Source organism: Amblyomma americanum, chromosome 9 (genome assembly GCF_052857255.1).
Source record: "Amblyomma americanum isolate KBUSLIRL-KWMA chromosome 9, ASM5285725v1, whole genome shotgun sequence".
Classification (NCBI taxonomy): Eukaryota; Metazoa; Arthropoda; class Arachnida; order Ixodida; family Ixodidae; genus Amblyomma; species Amblyomma americanum.
In genome coordinates, this window is record NC_135505.1 from 96,811,045 (window position 1) to 96,830,901 (window position 19,857).

General features: G+C 44.6%; 1 protein-coding gene across 1 annotated transcript in view; it reads right to left on the bottom strand.

The window, feature by feature from the left end:
- Positions 1 to 19,857, bottom strand: part of LOC144103825 (endothelin-converting enzyme 1-like) — a 176,128-nt gene that overhangs the window by 54,728 nt on the left and 101,543 nt on the right. The window contains exons 10-13 of the mRNA XM_077636526.1: positions 17,458 to 17,535; positions 14,157 to 14,269; positions 2,631 to 2,686; positions 2,204 to 2,255 (exon numbers count right to left, since the gene is read on the bottom strand). Coding sequence (XP_077492652.1) covers positions 2,204 to 2,255; positions 2,631 to 2,686; positions 14,157 to 14,269; positions 17,458 to 17,535 — 299 coding nt within the window. The remainder of the gene's footprint in view (positions 1 to 2,203; positions 2,256 to 2,630; positions 2,687 to 14,156; positions 14,270 to 17,457; positions 17,536 to 19,857) is intronic.

Consider the following 19,857-nt stretch of genomic DNA (forward strand, 5'->3'; position numbering starts at 1 on the left):
AAGCAAAACTAATACTGCGCAATAGCCGGGGTGAAATCCCCTGCCTGTATAATCAAAGGCTGTCTGCAACTGGCAAGTTTAAAGAAGAGGCGCTAATGTTGATAGTATGCACTTATTCGCAACCAGAGCTCAGTGTGAAGCAACCTAATTCCAACTGGAAATAACCCACCTCAAAAATGCTGTATCACTCGTTTGAAACATATTTGGTATCCACCTTTGATACTTATTTGCATTTATTCTGGCTGGCTCAACGGTGACCATGCTGTCGTAGTATGAAAAGAATTTTTGGAATTTAGACACTCCAAGAGCTGTGCAATACCTCCTGAGTTCCCTAACCTTCATTAGGTTGTGTCCTGTTTCAGGGACGCGAACAACGAAGGAATCAAATAAAAAGACCCTTTCCACTGTTACCATTGTATAACGCGAGATTCAGCGACAGCTGTGTAGGTATTTTCATTTCACGCTATATTGGAGCAAAGAATTTGATAGTAATATTCATAAGAGGTTAGCTGCCGAGCGCGCCTTATACCTTGTCACGAGAACTCTCTAGAAAATTAGTGGGGCTTTCCTGTCCAACGTCCGGGCTTGCCTCACCTCGCGAAGCGAATTCCGCAGAAAATTCTACAGACAGACAATGCTACATTCTTCTGCTCTCGCCACACTCTCCCACCTTCCACGGTAAACACTCCTTGGATGGATCACGGGACAGCAATCCTTCGGTTGGCTCCTCCCAGGACTTGCCTGCCTCATACCACCGTACCTACCATTGAAGTCCTTCTCGTGGCAACCACTCTCCGGTTGCACCTTATTACGCCCTAGCCATACCCTCCTCCTTCTATTGTAACCACTCCGAGGCTGCGCATTCGTCCGCGGTCGGGGCCCTGAGTTCCTTCTTGAATAATCATAACCACCCTCAGGACGGTCCTGAAGGAAACCACTCTCAAGTGCCGCATTATTCCACTAGTCATATTCGCTTGATTTCACAGTAACCACCCGGCAGTACCTATGGAAGCACTCCAACCAGTAATTATGGCTACTACTACTGCTGCTACCAGTACACGCAAAACCAAGGAACGGCCGCTTAACAGCTGTTGCGGTAAGAAGCCGTTAGACGAAATTATTGGAATATTGCCAATTTTAAAAAACTCACATAAACGACGCTTGGTTCTGCACTGAGCGCCTTTCATTGGCTCAAAATCATTGCGCACTAGTATAGTGGCATTTTATTTCGTGTGGGAAAGTTTGTAATTGTAGCCTGCACTTAGCTACGTTTAAAACTACTTATATACAACTTCACTTGCTGTCGAAAATGGATTACATTATGCATAGCCAAGCAAAGACATTGCTCCTATCGTACTGTTCAATTTTTGCTTCGGGAATATTTAGAGCAATGGACGACGGGCGAATTCCAAGAAGGCAGTTTTCAGCAGTGCAACTTGCTCCAAAAACTTTCGTTAAACACCATTGAGAGCAGTAAGGTGGAAAGTTTGGCGAGTTTAATTTGATTCATGGTGAAAGTAAGCGCGAAAAGACCAAGGACAAAAGGAAGAGGCAAGACACGACCCGAGCGACGCAAAGCGCTCGTTCCGCGTTTGGCCTCTACCTTTGGTCCTTCTTCTTTTCGCGCTTACTTTCACCATAAACCGTTGACAGGTGAACAACTAGAACCCTGGTGCTACACAAAACCACTAACATTCAGAACTAAATGTTGATACCAAACACCAGCTTCGGTTGCTAAAAGAACCTTGCGTGTGCTCTTCTCCTTTTTTGCGTTTATGCACGATGCTGAAGAATCTGCTCCGACTGAGATTTTTTTTATTATTATACCGGAGGCACAGTATTTTCCACGCAGCCCACAGAACTGTGCTCTGGATATGAAAATTGGATGTTTTTCATCGCCTGACTTATCCATGCCTGTCAGCAATTTTTCTAAGCCACTGGGCTGCAAACAAAATAAAAGTTGGGGAACTTTCTTCAATGAAGCAGCTGTACGAAGTTGCATGTAGGAATAACATGGCGTAGTTTTCATCACCAAGAATAAACGGAAGGTGCCACATGCAAAAGTGAAGATATCTGTGCTAGTTTTCCTGTTCACACATGGAACTAATGAGCTGCTCAGTAAAAAGGTGGCTGCGTTTTTTCGACATCGCTCAAAATGGGTTTCAAAATTATCTTTATTTTCCCGAACAGATGAAAAGCTCACCATGGGAGTCCTTTTTCATAAAAAGGGGGTTGAAATAATCCCATGGGAAGTTCTGCAAAGATACATATCCAAGTGGTTTGTATTAGTCAATCATGAAGCGCTGAAATCTTTCAAACATAGGCATACAGGGACAGTGGCACATTTAAAACGCTGCCAGCACAGGTTGTTGCAGTGATGACCTGTGCGCATGAATATTGAGCGTCCTGTGGCCCAATAAATATTGAGTGCTATACCAAACGAAATGATATTCGGACGTATTCATATGATATGCCGCTGTCTTCAAAAGTAAATATTTTATGTGCCACTTTATTTGATCATCTAATTAGTGTCATAGGAAAACAATGCCCGCAAATGGTTTCAGAGGCCAAATTCTACACAAAAACTTATGCATGTATCTCGAATATTGTAAAGAACAAAAATATCTCACCTATTCGTGCCCCATCGTCGCAGTAATCATACGTCAAACGCTTTTTTACCACGCTTCTGTGTGAAAAAGATGTACGGGATTGCAAAATTAACATAAATGAAAATAAGACACACGGTAAAAATCGGACCAGGTGTATAGCAAGACCACTACCTAATCAAAGATTGTAATATCGCATTAAGCCAACGTCACATGAGTCGGCAGAAAAGCGTTCTGCCGGAGGAGTTGTTTCGAACGGCATTTACCGCAAACATTGCTGTACCTTTCGCATCGTCAACAGCCTTTTCGAAATAAATGTTATTTTCAAATCATGCCAATTATTTCCAGCTCATGCAGCAGATCTTATGACCCGCATGTTCGCTACGAGGTATTTTGTGTTCAATATACACCGTCGTACTAAGTACTGTGTTGTGTGTTTTGAACTGCTCAACAGGCTCTTGCTCTATCTGCTTGTTAACTTCTTTTTTTAGCAGTGATAGCCGTGTACTGAACATAAAAGCACTGCCTTTTTGAAGAAGAGCGCCGCCGTATGCCTTGAGCACAATGCCAAGAAGGCATCTGGCAGGTGAGTCGCGGTGAAAATAATGCCATGGACGGTGCGAAACAGCATGATCGAGAATACTGTGCTCAGGACGGCGAGTATAACCGGTGACATACAGCTTGGAAACGCGCCGACTCAAGTGCCCAAAGCGGGGAGGGGGAGGGGAAGGAGGAGTACAGGGTTCGTTAGCAAACCATCCAAAACTCTGTTCTTGACATTCGCGCTTTTAAAACCTGATTGCAATCCCAGTAGTGAATCTGAAATGTCAGCTTTATTGTCACCTCGAAAACGAGCTGCCAAGTACGGTTAACAAAACACGTCGTGGAGCTTGTTGGATAAGCATGGTTTCTTGAAGAACTTTTTTTTCTATTGCTACATAAAGGATGACACAGAAACGAGCACACAGCGCCCGTCCTGTGTACTTCTTTCTGTGTCCTCGTTTATGTAGCGCCTGAAAAAGAACTATTTCAAGAAACCATACTTCACCAACTAGCCCCACAATATGTTTTGTTAACTGAATTTTCTTCTACTCTGGGCCCTTTCTTTTATGTTTCAACCATCAAGCCTAACACCTTGAAGTTCGTGAGCGCCGTAGCAGTCACTACCTGCAGAGCGAAATTCATCGCCTTCTGCCCCCCCCCCCCCCCCAAAAAAAAAAAAACAGCGCCGTCCTGTGTGTCCTCGTTTATGTAGCGCTGGAAAAAAACTTGTTCAAGAAACCTCTAAGAAAGACAACGGCCCGATGACTGCGCTTGAGAACATGAAAGAACAGATTAAATAGGCAGTTTGTTTGGTACAGCGATGTGTCTCACAGTCGCGGCCTTAAGAATTCAGCGCGGGAAAATTTTTCCACGCAAAAGTATTGGACACTTGGTAGTTTATTTTCATGCGAGGCTACTCAAGCTCAACGTAAATAAAAAAATATGCGGATATTAGCGTAGAGCGCCATGCTTGCTTCAACGCTTTGCCTTGCGTTTGGTTCTTTCTCTCGCTGCCACCAGCCAAGCATATTTTTGTCGCACAATTTTTTTATCACTATTTATAGGCAGCGATGCCCTGCAGTGCTATACGGACCGATATGAAACAAATTGTGTGTCCGCACAACATTATGTTTCCAAAACATTTCGAAGTTTGGAAGCAATTTAAAAATACTTACCTAAAAAACTTTCAGTAAGAATCACGGAGCCTTCGAACTCACTACATTGTAGGCAATATTTATTAAATGTTATTGCAGATGCTTATGCATTCTTTGAGCGTTACGTGCAGCACGTTCCATGATCGAATCCAGGTGACCTGCTAGAACTGCACATCCACACTCTTCGTAGTCTGCTCACGTTACATGCTTTTGGTCTGTCTATATTGCACACCAAGTCGGAGCACTCAACTGCCTGACTTGTTTGTCAAGCAATGCTAGATCACGACCTCCAGGAATCAGTCCTTGAAGGTTTACTCAAGAATGAGTCCTGCAGCACTCACATCAGTAAGTATTACAATACAAAAATGTATTCTTGAGCTTGTCCGCCATAAGTTTATTTTCGAGCTAACCTCACAACAGATGGATTGTAAGAGGTGTACTGTGCCCGAAACATAGATGCCAGTCCAGCCGAGTCGCCGACAAGAGCCAGGCCACTGTAGTTTTCATCACTAATTCTGTCTGTGCTGTCGATGGCAGCGAGCATTTTTTCGTTCTTCCAGTCGGGCCACAACTGCCTGCTATATCCTGCCAGTTACTGGCCTCGTATATAATCAACGAAGTGCTCGATCAGGTCCTGGCTAAAGAAAAGAAGGACAAGAAGGCCCTGTGCGTCAGCTGGAGTAAGTGGGATCACTTTGTGGTGTCCTGAGCAGCATAAGTTTCGTCAGGTTTGAGAGAAAGAGAAGATAGAACGCACTTTCTTGAGCAGCTTGAACGTTTGAGTTTGTCGCGGGTTTGTCGCCCTTACAGCTGGACCGAAGCGAAACATGCACTCCCCGAAGGAGGCGTTGGGAAGAGATATAATGTGGTGACTACGTAACCAAGAGGTGTTCAAAGAGCGAGCGAGAGATTTCGACATTGTTCAGGACAGTTAGTACATAAAAGTGAGGTCCGCAGACTGTATAGATATGCCACAGCTGGGGTACAGTGTCATCATCATCATCATCATCAGCCTTACTACACCCACTGCAAGGCAAAGGCCTCTCCCATGTCTCTCCAATTAACCCTATCCTTTGCCAGCTGCATCCACCCTTTGCCTGCTAGCGTTAAACGTTCCCAGGTTCAGATTCCAATGGCGGCCTGTCCGGAGCAAGAGATTCTTAGCACCCTCCGCTGCGTCACAGGTCTGACCGCCGCCGTGGTCAGTTGCTCTGCAGCCGCTGGGCACTGAGGGCCGAGGGTTAATTGGTTTGATCATAGAAGGTTGTGGCCAAGTACTACACCAGGATGGCCAAATCCTGCTCTGGTGAGAGAGTGCGTTGTCGGTTCTGGTCACCGAGATCGGCCGCACTCCAGGCCTGGTTATGCAATTCCATCGACACGCGGATTTTTTTTTGTACCCGGTGGAGAATTGCGCGGCACCAGGATTTGAACCCTGGTCCTCTTGCACGCGAGGCGGATGTTCTACCTCTACGCTATCGCCATCGCCATCGCCATTGCAAGGGACACAGATGCACAAAGAGAAAAATTCTTCGTGTGGTAATGGAATTATAGCACTGCGCACGAGTTAGTTCGAGGACCAGGTACGAATTGAGGCCGCGGAATTGTACAGTATTAGCGAGAGGATGAAATTTGTCGTAATTAGGCTTTAAAAGAAATACAAACTGAAGGTGGCACAGACCTATATGCTGCCATCCAGCCATGATGATTAGACCGTCGAAAGCTTCTATGAAAACATGGAATCAGCAATGAGCAAAAAAAAAGCACAGTACCCTGTACTGAGGGGCAGCTCCAATGCCAAGGTGGGAAGAATCAGGCTGGAGACCAGGCACTAGATGACTTTGGCATAGGCTGTAGGAATAGCCGGTTATTGAGTTATTGAGTTATGGTTATTGAGTTCGCAGACAGAAATATATTACTGATAAGAGCACCTTCTTCCGCGAACGAGAGAACAGGAAGTGGACCTGGAAGAGCCCCGGGGGTGCGACTAAAAATAAAATCGACTTCGTACTATGTCCTCACCCTGAAACAGTGAAGGGCGTGGATGTCCTCGGAAACGTGCATTGTAGTGACCACAGGATGGTAAGATATCGTGTTTGGCTAGAGATGAGGATGGAACGAAGAAACTAGTGAAACGAAAAGTGATTAGCAAGTTATAGGAAAGAGGGAAGGTCGAGAGATCCATGCTATCGCTTCAGAACAAATATTCGATATAACTGACCAAGACAACCGTAATGTTCAAGCAATTAACGATAACTCACAGCCTCCAAGATGGCTCAGTGGCAATGGCGCTCAGATGCCGGCCCGAAAGACGCGGGTTCGATTCCGGCCGTGGAGGTGTAATTTCGACGGAGGCGAATATCTAGAGGTCCATGTATTGTGTGATGTCACTGCGCGTTTAACAGCCCCAGGTGGTCGAAATTTCCGGAGTCCTTCACTACAGCCTCCCTCATAAGCTGAGGCACTGCGGGATGTGAAACCTCCGGAACCATAAATTATATTTAATAGCTCTAATTACGGAGTGCGCAATAAAAGTAGACGGTAGGGTGGTTGGACAGGATACAGTCAAGCTCTTTGAGGAGATGTAAGATCTGATTAAGCAGCACCAAAACATGTAAGCATCTAACCTCATAGAAAAAATAGAACTGACAGATCTATCAAAGTTAATCAATACGTGCAAGGTAACTGGCATTCAAAGGATTATTATTGAGAGAATCGAGCGCGCTCTAATGAATGTGGGTAGCCTAAAAGCAGTGAAGAGGAACTGGACATAGGCAAAAGTCAGACGCGATATGGAAGATAGCTAAAGTAGCTGAAGAATTCCATAAATATTTATACAGTATCCAAGGTAATCAGGATGCAAATGAGATGGGCAGTAACGCACAACAATTAGACATGCCGCCAGTAAAGAAAGAGGAAGTAAAGAATGCCTTATGATCAATGCAGGAGGGGGTGGGGGGGAGAGGAAGCGGCTGGCCAGGATCATATAGAAGCGCAGATCTGTTGGAGGGTGGCAGAGAGATTGTGATTGAAAAAATTGTCACTCTGTATACGCAACGCGTTATGACCACGAGCGTTCGAGATACTACGAAGAACGACATTCACACTATGAATCAGATTAAACAAAAAGCTCAGAATATAACCAACCCCTTTGCACAGCCTTCACAGATTATAAGAAAAAATATTCTTAAGTCCAAACCTTACCAGTAATGCACGCATATGCGGAATCACGATGTAGAGGAGTCTTAATAAAAATAGTGGAAGACATCTATAACGACTGCTTAGCCACCTTAGTCTCGCATAAAGTAAGCAATAAAGTTCCAGTAAGCAAGGGTGCTATGCAGAGCGACACAATATCGCCGATGCTGCCGTTCATCGCCTGTTTACCGGAGGTATTAAGAGGCTTTATTGGGAACAGGTCGTCACGAGTTATCGGTTTATACCTTTGTAACCTGTGATTGCCTTGCGACATTGCCCTGATAACCCACTGAGGAGATGAACTGCAGAACATTATCAGTGAGTTAGATAGGCAGAGAACTGTGGGTAATGTTAAACAAAGTAATGTTCAAAAGCCTCGGAAGAGAAAAGCAGTTTACAATTGGAAGCGAGGTGCTGGAAGTGATAAGGAAATAGGTTTTATTAGGGCAGGTAGCGATCGCAGATCCGTATCACGGGACCGAATTAACATGAGGGTTTTCTCATATCATCATCATCATCATCATCATCATCATCATCATCATCATCAGCCTTACTACACCCACTGCAGGGCAAAGGCCTCTCCCATGTCTCTCCAATTAACCCTATCCTTTGCCAGCTGCATCCACCCTTTGCCTGCAAACTTCTTAATCTCATCCGCCCACCTAACGTTCTGCCGCCCCCTGCTACGCTTATTTTCTCTTGGAACCCACTCCGTTACCCTTAAAGACCAGCGGTTATCCTGCCTTCGCATTACATGCCCTGCCCAAGCCCATTTCTTTCTCTTGATTTCGACTAGGATGTCATTAACCCGTGTTTGTTCCCTCACCCACTCTGCCCGCTTCCGATCTCTTAACGTTACACCTATCATTTTTCTTTCCATGGCTCGCTGCGTTGTCCTTAACTTAAGCTGAACTCTTTTCGTTAGCCTCCACGTTTCTGCCCCGTAGGTGAGTACCGGTAAGATCATGCTGTTGTACACTTTCCTCTTGAGGGAAATTGGTAAACTGCCACTCATGATCTGCGAGAATTTGCCATATGCGCTCCACCCCATTCTTATCCTTCTAGTTATCTCCCTCTCATGATCCGGATCAGCTGTCACTACCTGCCCTAAGTAGACGTATTCCGGCACAATTTCTAGGCTCTCGCTGCCAATTGTGAACTGTTGTTCCCTTGCTAGGCTGTTGAACATTATCTTGGTTTTCTGCATGTTAATTTTTAGACCCATCGATCTGCTCTGCCTGTCTAACTCGTTGATCATGATTTGCAGTTCACCTCCTGAGTGACTCAGCAAGGCAATGTCATCAGCAAATCGCAGATTATTTAGGTATTCTCCATTTATTCTTATTCCCAACTGTTCCCAATTCAGGCCTCGAAATACCTCCTGCAAACATGCGGTGAACAGCATTGGCGAGATCGTGTCTCCTTGCCTGACGCCCTTTCTTATTGGAATTTTATTGCTGACTTTATGGAGGACTATAGTAGCTGTGCAGTTGCTATATATATCTTCCAGTATTTTGACATAAGGCTCTTCTACCCCCTGATTACGCAATGCCTGTATGACTGCTGAGGTTTCCACTGAGTCGAATGCTTTCTCGTAATCAATGAAAGCTATATATAGAGGTTGGTTATATTCTGCGCATTTCTCTATCACCTGATTGATAGCGTGAATATGATCTATTGTGGAATATCCTTTACGAAAGCCTGCCTGATCATTTGGTTGATTAAAGTCTAACGTTGCCCTGACTCTATTAGCGATTACCTTAGTAAGTACTTTGTAGGCAACGGATAGTAAGCTGATCGGCCTGTAATTTTTCAAGTCCTTGGTGTCTCCCTTCTTATGAATTAAGATAATGTTTGCATTCTTCCAAGCTTCTGGTACAATATCCCCAAAGAATAAGTCTACAACACCTGTATCGTGCACTTACTCACGTATGGGCACAAACATGGAGACTTACGTAAAGGGTTCAAATAAAGCTAAAGACAACGCAGCGATCTATGTAAAGCAAAATAATAGGTGTAACGGTAATAGGCAGGAAGAGGGCAGAGTGGGTGAGGGAAGAAACGCGACTTAATGACATCCTAGTCGAAATCAATAGGAAGAAATGTACTTGGGCAGGCCATGTAATGCGAAGGTAGAATAACCGAGGGTCCTTAAGGGTAGCTGTGTGGATTCCACGGGAATGCAAGCGTAGCAGGGGGCGGCAGAAAGTTAAGAGGTCGGATGAGATTAATAAGTTTGCGGGAATACGGTTGCCACTGCTCATTAAGGAAAAGGTTAACTGTACAAACACGAGACAGGCCTTTTCCCTAGAGCAGGCGTAGTCAGGCTGATGATGATGATGAATGTAATTAGGCTGTTGGCCTTGCAGAGATGGTTATCGGAGCCTTCATGCACCGTCTTGGATAAAGACTGGCCAAAGGCCGTTTACGTACATGTGTTTACATGGAGTTGTAAATACATTTATGTACAATGAATTCAAGTACAGTACGGTACACGTACAGTACAAGTGCATGTAGTTACGATATGTACAGGATTGGTCAGAAGTTCTAAGGTTATGAGGGCTGCTTTTCAGCGGCATATCCTGCCACCTATTATAGCATTGAGGCTCTCAACATTCTCAGGGGTGAGAACGGTGTTCTGCATTTCTTCTACAGAGATTTTGGGCTTCATGGGTTTTATAACTGCCCGAGGAGAGCGCACGAAGGCAGACCTTGAAGCCTGGAAAGTTTTGACCGGCCTTGTACATACAGGTGTAGAACAAATGCGACTTCCTGCCGCTGGCCTACCGAACCGCCAAAAGTTTAGACCATAGACTCTAGCTCTCAACTATTTACCCAGGCGTGCATTGCACCAGAGTGCCTTTGCCTAGACAACCCAGGCCTAATCAGCGACTCTATTATGCCGCCTTTTGCGTATTTTTAACTGCTTTTAAAATATTGAAGTGGTAGTGGCAATTTCGTTAAACGGGTCCTGTTCTTGTAATAACCAATCAAATCCCTATAAGGCCTTGCCAAGCCCCTTGAGGGTTCGGCATACCCTCGACGACAGTGCCATTTTGAGAAAAGAAACAAAACCAACTCAAAATACTCTCCGTGCATGGGTTTCTCTCTTGAGTTTGCTGGCGCATGCCATAATTTTTGACATGCGGTCGTGCTGTGGAAGTTATGACGGCGCACTCATCGATAAGTTGTTTCGCGTTTGAAGCCGGTCGGTCGCGTAAGGACGATTGTCAAAGTGACTTTTTGTGACAATGTACCGCATATGTGCGCTTCCCACTTTTTCCCACGGTGCGTGCTGACTCAGTCTATTACCGAACTAAGGCATTCATACCCATGCGCTGACAAGCCTAAATATCTGTCAGTTTTCATTGCTCGCAGGCGCTTCTCTCTTTTCCACTGAATGAACAATTGACGCGATCGCGTCACCCTGGGCGCCAACTTCACGCTACTTCCGACTGGGCAGAGGCATCTACCTTAGCGAAGGCTGGCGGGGTAAACCTAACAAGGCGCCATTTGATCGCGGCCTGACCTGTGTTCCTGTGTTTTTGTTTTAATATCGTTTCTTTTTCCACGCGGTTAGTTCTCACCACTTGCGCATTCGTTGCATTTTTCACATTACCCATTTGCATGCCACGCTCTACGAAATACCCGATGTGTTAAAATCGAGCTCGTCTGCACGTGTTTCTCACTGTGCCTTCTTTCCTGTGATCTCATAGCGTTGCTTTCGAGATCTTGCTTTTGTGTTGGTGCACCTTTCCAATACATCGCCTTTCTGCCTTCAAGCTAGTGGAAGCGGGGAAAACGCTAGCCGGGAAGATTGCTTGGAGGAAATCGGTGCGACAAGCGTGAAGCGAGCCGGGGTGGGGGCCGGCAAGCGAACCTCCGGTCGGTGTCTGGCACATCGAGTGCGGCGGCAGAGTCCGTGTTGCTGCCTGGCCAAAGCTCACCGACATGAGCGACACCAAATCGGTCCCGTGGTGAACATCTACTGCTTGGCGACGCTCCTTGCAAAAGGATTATCTCACTCCTAAAATTACACGTTTCAGCCCGCTCTTTCGAAGTATTTCTTTGTCCGGGTAACTCGATCTTTGTATCTGGTCATTCGTTTGTAGTGATTCGTCCAGTCGCCTAATATTGTGTACGTATATGCACTTTTCTCGGCCATTACAACATAATACCTTTGTGTTATTTGACCATGCTCTTTATTTAGTGTAGGCTATGTATCTTTGCAACTCGTGAGTTGTGTACGCTTCGCTCCCTTGCCTTCTGAAACTCTGTGTTATTCTTAACCTGTTAACGGGGTAGCGTTTTGCACGAAGTTGATTCATAGCAGAACTTTTTTGTGGCCGAATCTAGAGCGTTCGCCCTCGCGGCTGATCAGGTGTGACCCTTTTCACCGATTGGAAGTCTGCATTTCATTATTCCTCGCTTGGGATAGTGTAGTTTGTCGCTCCGTCCCCTGCAAACTGGTGCAGTATGCAGTGTTTGCTAGCTCGCTCCGATCAATTATGGAAGCGGATATTCAATCGGCAAACGGGAGAATTTCGCTGGCTAAAATTCTTCCAGCAGTGTCCTGTGATTGGCTACTTAGGGCTATGTGAGAAGATTTTTCCTTGTCTTTTCACTGCAACGTTTCTGCAGGCACAGCTAATTATACAAGACTGACCTGGCTATTGCCACATATGGGCTAAACCATGAGCGTATTCCCCGTGCTGATTCTTGCGGCCATTCATGGCTGCTGAGAACTTCGGAGTGCTAAGGAAGATCCACGCGCCTCGGTATTGCCGAAAGTTGAAGCAGTGAAAAACAGCTTGCGCCTCATGCGACGGAGATTAGCACATTTCTGCAGTAGGGAAAAATAACACAAATGCTAGCAGTGCTCATTACGACATCCAGGTTGACAGAGGGCTATTGAAAAATATGGAGGCAGGGCCACGGAATTTAGCAAATTGAGGGTGAAGGGGAGTTAGGCCCAAGGATATAAGAGGGAGCGGATTGAGGGAGAAAAGGTAAAAAATGAGGGGATTTGCCACAGGCCAGCTGTCGTGCCCCATAACGCTAGAACATTGAAGCAGTGCAGCCTGCTGCTGAAATTTCCGTTTTAAAACCTGTGAGAGCGGTCTCTCAATGCTCCTTTCCATTCAAGGAAAAAATTGCTTTGAACTTCTTTCTTGTATCGTTCAACACGGTACGCGTGCACCTCCCACTTCCTCCGGCACTGCACTGAGAGACGCTGTTTAGAATCGTTCAACAAGTGATGTAGTTAAGCCTAAGGTCATTCGACGCCAACGGGTAATAGCCTGAAAGGATTTTAGTGCTGGGATTCTTTAATTTCAGATTTTTCTGGACAGCAGGCTGCGAGAAAAGTACAGATTCTAATTATTTTGCTGCGAAAAAATTAAATCGGCAGCAGACACCAAAAATGAGTTATTAGGTGGGGAGTAACTCTTTTCAAGAAAATGTGGCATACCTGCTAGAACGATTCATGCCTATTTCACCCTTCAGTATTGAATAAAAACTATATAAAGGCCCTCTATGCACGGGCCCGGCCAAAAGCAGTCGAAACAGCACATTATCCGGTGCCGCCTATCCTGGACCGCGAGAATGGCCGGGTCGGGGCTTTTGAGCTGGCCTGAGCACATGCACTGCTCTAAAACAAATGAACTCCTTCTTTTATGCAATCTCAGGTGTACATTGATGAGCTAACAATAATGAACATTCGAGTGTGGAAAATTTGTTTCGCGAGGGGAGTCACCGGTTAACGATAACATTTGCGGGCGAGGTGATATGACAAATCCCTACCGCAAACACGGTATGCAAGGAAAGCTATGTAATCTAGACTCGAGAGGAAGGGAGTACGCTCAGTGTGTCCATCAGGTCTTGGTGGAGGTGGTAGAGAAATTTGCCTGTTTGAATAGCTGACGGATCTGTTTTGGTACCGGAGAAAATGATGTATCCGCGCGGCTTGTGGCCAGCTTCGCGGCATCCAGCAGACCATATTCTTTGGGCAGTATTTCTAGAACAGAAGACGACGATGGTGGAGAACAGGAATGGCCACAAAGTAGGTCAGTTTAAATTGGGATAGTGCGCTTCATTATGTTCACTTCACCCATGGAAATGCGTTTTGCTTAGTGTAAATTAGAGTACGCTCCGGAGGCGGTTAATGATGAGAAGCACATGACGACATGACGATCAGCGCTGTGTGTGTACGTATCTTCTTTCTCTTTCCAGTGTAAGCGCTCTGTTTTTCATTGATGACAAGCAGTTGTGGCCTCAATCGGCACTCATTTTCTGTGCTATCGCATTTCCGTGGCAAGGGGCCGATGCGAATGTCGCCTTCCGGAGGCGGTCGTTTGAGACCGAGAGGAGGCTTAAGGGATTGATTCCAACTCGCTGGTGTTCTCATGTGTCGTTTTTTGAGCTACACAGCAGAGCTAATTTCTCGTCTTTGTGTGGTTGAACAAGCCAGGAAGCGGCAAAAAGCGGTTTGCACTGTTGGCATGCATTCTGGAAGTTTAGAGGCTGAGATAAAAGGCAGCTTTGCGAAGGTTTTGAGCAAAAATTCTACATAAAACTTCTGACTTTGATTGATTTGAAAATATGGAAGAGTGTAGGCATATCCGCTTCTTGCCAAGGGATATAACCGCGCACTCACACTCCGTTGTTCGTTTCTTCTTGAAGCAATTCCGCCATTTCGTTCCTGTGGTGGTTCTCTCTTAGAGTGTCAAATATCTCTAGAAATGAGCTTGTCACGTTAAGGTCCGGTACCTGCAGGAACAAATTAATAGTCTTTTTGGTGCGGCAGAACAATCTTGTTATCAATAAGCGTACATAAAGAATGAATACGCTTGAGACGACATCAATAATACAGCGTCATGACGGCCAACTCACTCAAAAATACACTGCAAACATATTAATGAAATTTTCTACTGGCACCGAGAACTTACTTGCCAAAAATAATTTTTTTCATATAATCTATTTCCAAACACTTTGTGGAACGCTCATTGCAGTGTCGTTTTTTGCGAAGCGTAAAGACAAGCCATCAGCTCAAACACTGAGAGTTATATTTAATTGCTAAGCCAATCGCGTTTCCAACATCAAGCGGCTTGCTAGCAGATTCATAAAAACACCTTTTTAGAAACCTCACAAACACAGGTTATGATATGCTAGTTAAAATCAAGAACAGTTAGTAAAAAAGAGGAATACAAAACAGATTTTTGGGCTACTGGGTGCATGATAAAAGAGAACCACGGCGAAAATAGCACAGCACAAGAAAGAACAAGGCAAATAAGAGGAATAAATGTGATGCCGCAAAGTGCTGACATGTGCCTTCTTAGGGCACCTACATTCACTTGAAAAGAAAGCACAAAGAAGAAAAGGGAATGTGGGTCAGCCAGAAGAGAATGCATAAGCCAGGGATAGGGCGCAGCTGCTAGAGCAGCATTAGCGCAATTAGTCTGTTGTAGAGGCTGCTGACTTCGCTAACTCGTAGTTCGTTTTTTGATGATAATTACCATGACGCACACTAATTACAAAGCATCAACATAAGCTTCTTGATCATGCAAAGCCTGTACTACATTTACTGAAGGACAAATACTTCTGTAAATGCCCTGTGCCAACCACAACCTCGACCGACTACCACCTTCTCGCCAAAATCTATTTCGCCGTCAGGTACGTTTCGCTACATTGTAAATATGTTTTAGTCAGAGAGCGTTGACTATTATTCGCCCTACTCTCAACGTTGGTTTCGATTTTCTTTTTTTATTATTAGTGCAATATTAATCTTTACAGTACCGCTGTGACCATTATAAGATAAGTGGAAACACTGCCTCTTGTGAAATGCATTCTGAATATTTAAGCTCCTTGAACTATACTGCGCACGCAGCCGATGACAATCTCACCCCTGTTTAAGAATATGCACAATCTATTGAAAGTGACCAGCCCATAAGGTTTGATTGTAAGCCGTGTAGTTGGGTCTTGTACCACGCCGAAAACATTTAACTTTCGAAGCAGCGAGTTGTAGACTGCTCTTCCTCATCATCAGATATCACACGGTGGAGAAAAATAATGAAACACGAAATATATTCCAGATCAAAATTTTTGGGTTCTTAGCTTTTGCCAGAGTTTTGCATCTCGCTCCTATCGTTGTGTAACTCCATTTTCAAAACCTTTTTCCAGTCTTTACTGCTTGTTCAGTTTGTTCAACAATATAGTGATCATCTTTGGTTCAGCTCCTCTCTTTCAATTTACAATGGTCGAGGATGCCGATCCTTAGCTTTGCTCGTTAACACATTTGGCTTATACAAGTCGCCACTTTTCTCCCAGCTACCTACCTTCGCCTGAAGGGGGGCGCTCTCATCTTTGAGAAGTAAATGTTTCATATCATGAGCTTAGGCTATAGCCAGTCTTGCCGGTTAGCTTTATATTCTTCATAGTTAGCAAGGAAAAGTCAACTCTTTTCCTCCACTTGCATCCAAATTAGTTATCAGACCCGGTTGTTCTACTTTACCTAGAACAACCCTATGAAGTCTCATTTCTTGCGGGCTAGCTCTATGCGCGTCACAAGCCGGAGAACATCGCATAGGTCATCGTTCGGATCGGCTGTTAGCAACGTAATGAGGGAGCTCAATTCAATATTTGATGGCAAGGGGTGTGAAAGACCGCATGAAAACATGAATGCGCCGTTTTATATCCTGTATTTTTCTTTCATGAGCGCACGTTCTGGATATAAAATTGCGCGTTAGAAATAAGTTCCAAGACAAATGAATGTTTAAGGGAAATAAATCTCATAAGCAGGGTGTGTTGCTGGGCGAGTTGGTTTGACATTGTGAACACTGAAGCGCTGGCAGACGACTGAGGAAAGGAGGATGAGACACACAGAGCGCTGAACTAACAACTTTAATATCAAAGAAAGGCTATTCGCACGTTTTTATACGGTGACCCAAGATTAGCAGTGATTACAGGGCGCATGCGCAATCCAAAGCAAAAAAAAACAAGCGAGAAAGCAGGGGCAGCGCGCGGGTGCATTTTTGAACCCACACCATGCAGACACAAAAGACACAAGAGTGTCCGACCCACTACGGTTGGCCAAAGATCAGACACACCCCCATTCACACCGAAATCAAGACGTGGCAGCGAAGGGGAGAGGCAGAAAGCGCTCATAAATTCTTGCATTACCAGAAACCTTTGTTTCTACTTATTCGGCAGATTTGTTCATGTGAAGTGACCCGGAAAATGAACACCGAAATATTTAATTATGTCACTGGATGGGAGCTAGTTGATTTAAAGGTGCGTAGAAAAAAAACAAGACAATGGCTCAGCCTGAAGGAACCACAGTAGCACTACGCAATGTTACAAACATTAAAATACTCTGGGTATTGCTGCAGATTAAGTGTTTCACGTAGAATAGTGATTCACCGGCGTAGAGGAGCACCTGCATGTAATAATTTCCACTATGCCGTTGACATAAGATTACGAACAGAAAGTGTCCTAACACAGACTCGTGCCGGGCGCCACAAGTGACAGTTGTAATGCCTGAAAAGGAGCCGTTCAACAAAAATACGTAGTTGCCGCCGCCCTTTGTTGCATGGCACCTTCGAAAGGTTAGCCTCGAATCATTCTTGTCCCCGTTCTTCAATAGGATCACGCAATACCAGACACAACATTGTTTTATCGATGCTCCGCGTTTTTTGTTCGCTTTAGAGAATCCTAGAAGCACAGCGATTACAACCAAGGGCCTCCTCTACGCAAGGCATATACTCGGTCTATGTGTCCTCAGTGTTTGCTTGATTGCCTAAATTTGAAAGGGTGAATTATGCTATTACACCAAACTGATTCGATGGGACAATGTCTTTGATGTCTTATTGCTTTGTTTCAGGGTGCACGGCAGCCAGAGTTCATGGCTCGAATTTGTCAAATAGAATCGCGCACACAGAATAAATGAAAGACATACTTACATGTTTGTAAAGGCTTTCTAGTATTGTTTGGTTAAGTAAATTGTCTGAATACCCAAGCACTATCTGAATTTTTTCCACCTAAAAGAAAAGAAAAGATGAAGTCTACATTGCAGCTTGCAACGTTATTGGACAGGTATTTTTGTGCGAGATGTGCCTGTTGACCGCAGTTACTCAAAGGACCTAGAGGCATTGCCAGTATTGTGACTGGGTTTGAAATATGTTTTAAATAAATGTGTTTCGAATGAATACCAAAGCATGTGCGGTGGTGCCGAGAATATCGCGCCATATTGTAGTGAGTTTAGCGACTTCTGTTTCCATTATTATGTTGCCATGCTCTGGTCGCCAGACTGCAATTTTTAAGTACGCCGTGAAATCGGCGCCGCGTCATGCTCACTGATTGAGACGGCCGCTCACGCTTGTCCGTCGGAAGTGCGGTATCCTGGTGCATCTCCTCAACGTCAGTGAAGGTTTCCAATTTGGACAGCAGCCGATGAAACTCGGCCATGAGTTTTAAGCTCATGCTTCTACTCTTCGAATTGACAACACCCCCACCGCTTATGTCTATTCTACAGCATTACACATCAAGCAAAGGGCAGCGAAAACGGGCAAACGATGAAATTCCGAAAACCTTTTTCTTCACCATCATCATCAACAGCCTGACTATGCCCACTGCAGGACAAAGGCCTCTCCTATTTCTCTCCAACTAACCCTGCCCTTTGCCAGCTGCGGCCACAGTACCCCGCAAACTTCCTAATCTCATCCTTCCACCTAACTTTCTACCGCCCCCTGCGGCGCTTGCCTTCTCTTGGAATCCGCTCCGTTGCCCTTAAAGACCAGCACATTATCTTGCCTTCGCATTACATGCCCTGCCCAAGCCCACCGCGAAAATTGAAAAAACTTTGGTCAAGAGTGGTCAAGCGACTAGGATGTCATTAACTTGCGTTTGTTCCCTCAGCCTCTCTTCTCGCTTCCTGTCTCTTAATATCACGCCTATCATTTTTCTCGCTGCGTTGTAGTTAACTTAAGCTGAGCCCTTTTCGTTAGACTCCACGTTTCTGCCCCGTAGGTGAGTACCGGTAAGATTATGCTGTTGTACACTTTTCTCTTCAGAGATAACCCCTATAGAGGCATAAAAATAGGGCAGAAAACCAACTTTTTTGCATGACACCTGATGTGTTCTTGTGCTTTATCACGTCAAGAAACTTCCACGTCAATTGTCTCATCAGTCAAAAGGGCTCAGGAAGTTTTACAGCTGAAAGATTTAGTTTTCAAAGTTTTATTAGCAGAATAGGCAAATTTTTATATTTCATTTTTATGTAGATTTTTATTTTTAGAGAAAGATCTTCACCAATCGTGACCAATTTTTTTTTCAATTTTTGCTGTAGATTTATTTTAAGTATTACATTTTGCAGTAATAATTCAGCCTCATCGTAACTCTTCACAGTTTAAAAACACTTTTTTTGTGCTTCATTTCCAAATGTGACACAAGAAAAGGATTACAACAGTTCCTCAAAAAGAACACAATTAGAATCCACAGCAAACGGGTGCCATTTTCGCGATTTGGGAAACAGAAAGGGAAATCATTCTCTAGCCATAACATGCCTGTCGCTGTACTTTTCTGTGACACTTCAAACCGAGAAAACCGCACCATTTTTGCTGTCCTCTCATTTCCCTTTTTTGACCGTCAATGTGCCCTTTTTCCCCAGACTCCATACAACTCATGACATAAGAGATTCACACTAACTTCGTGATTTGCTTCTCCATTTCATCAAGGGAGATTAATGCTGAGCAGTTTGTAGGGTGTTAAAAAGCTGCCCTGACGGGCTGGAATTATTTATTTGGTATTCTTATCTCTGTAGAAGCGCAAAAGTCTCTCGGTTAAAAGGGAAATTGACACGCGGGGCATTAAAAGATGTTTGTCGTTCAGAATGCACATTCCGATTGTGAAGCCTGTTGCAACGAACGAATTGTTCCAGAAGTTCAGAGTACAGCATCTTTCCTGTCTTTTTCTCGCTCTTTGAGTCAGTTATGTGGTCAATTCTCATCATAATTCCTCAAAGTTCTTTTTAACGCTACAAAAAAAAAAACAAGGACAAAGAAAGAAGTACACAGGACGAGCGCTGACTCCAACTAACTTCAGTGAGGATTCCACAACCTACATTTATACACAACGAAGGACCAGAGCGCATGCGGGTGAAATATTTCTTGTAGATTAGGGAGCGCAGACTGCATGCTGTCGTCTATTTAATAATCTGTATTCGCTATCTCGCAGGGAAACTGATGTGGAGCTGACGCTCGTGTCGCCCCTTTGTTTTATAAAAAATGCTTCGGCCAATTCGCGTGCTAATCTATCCTTGCTTCTGCTTAAAATTTTGATACGCTCAAGTCGTGGCTCACAGT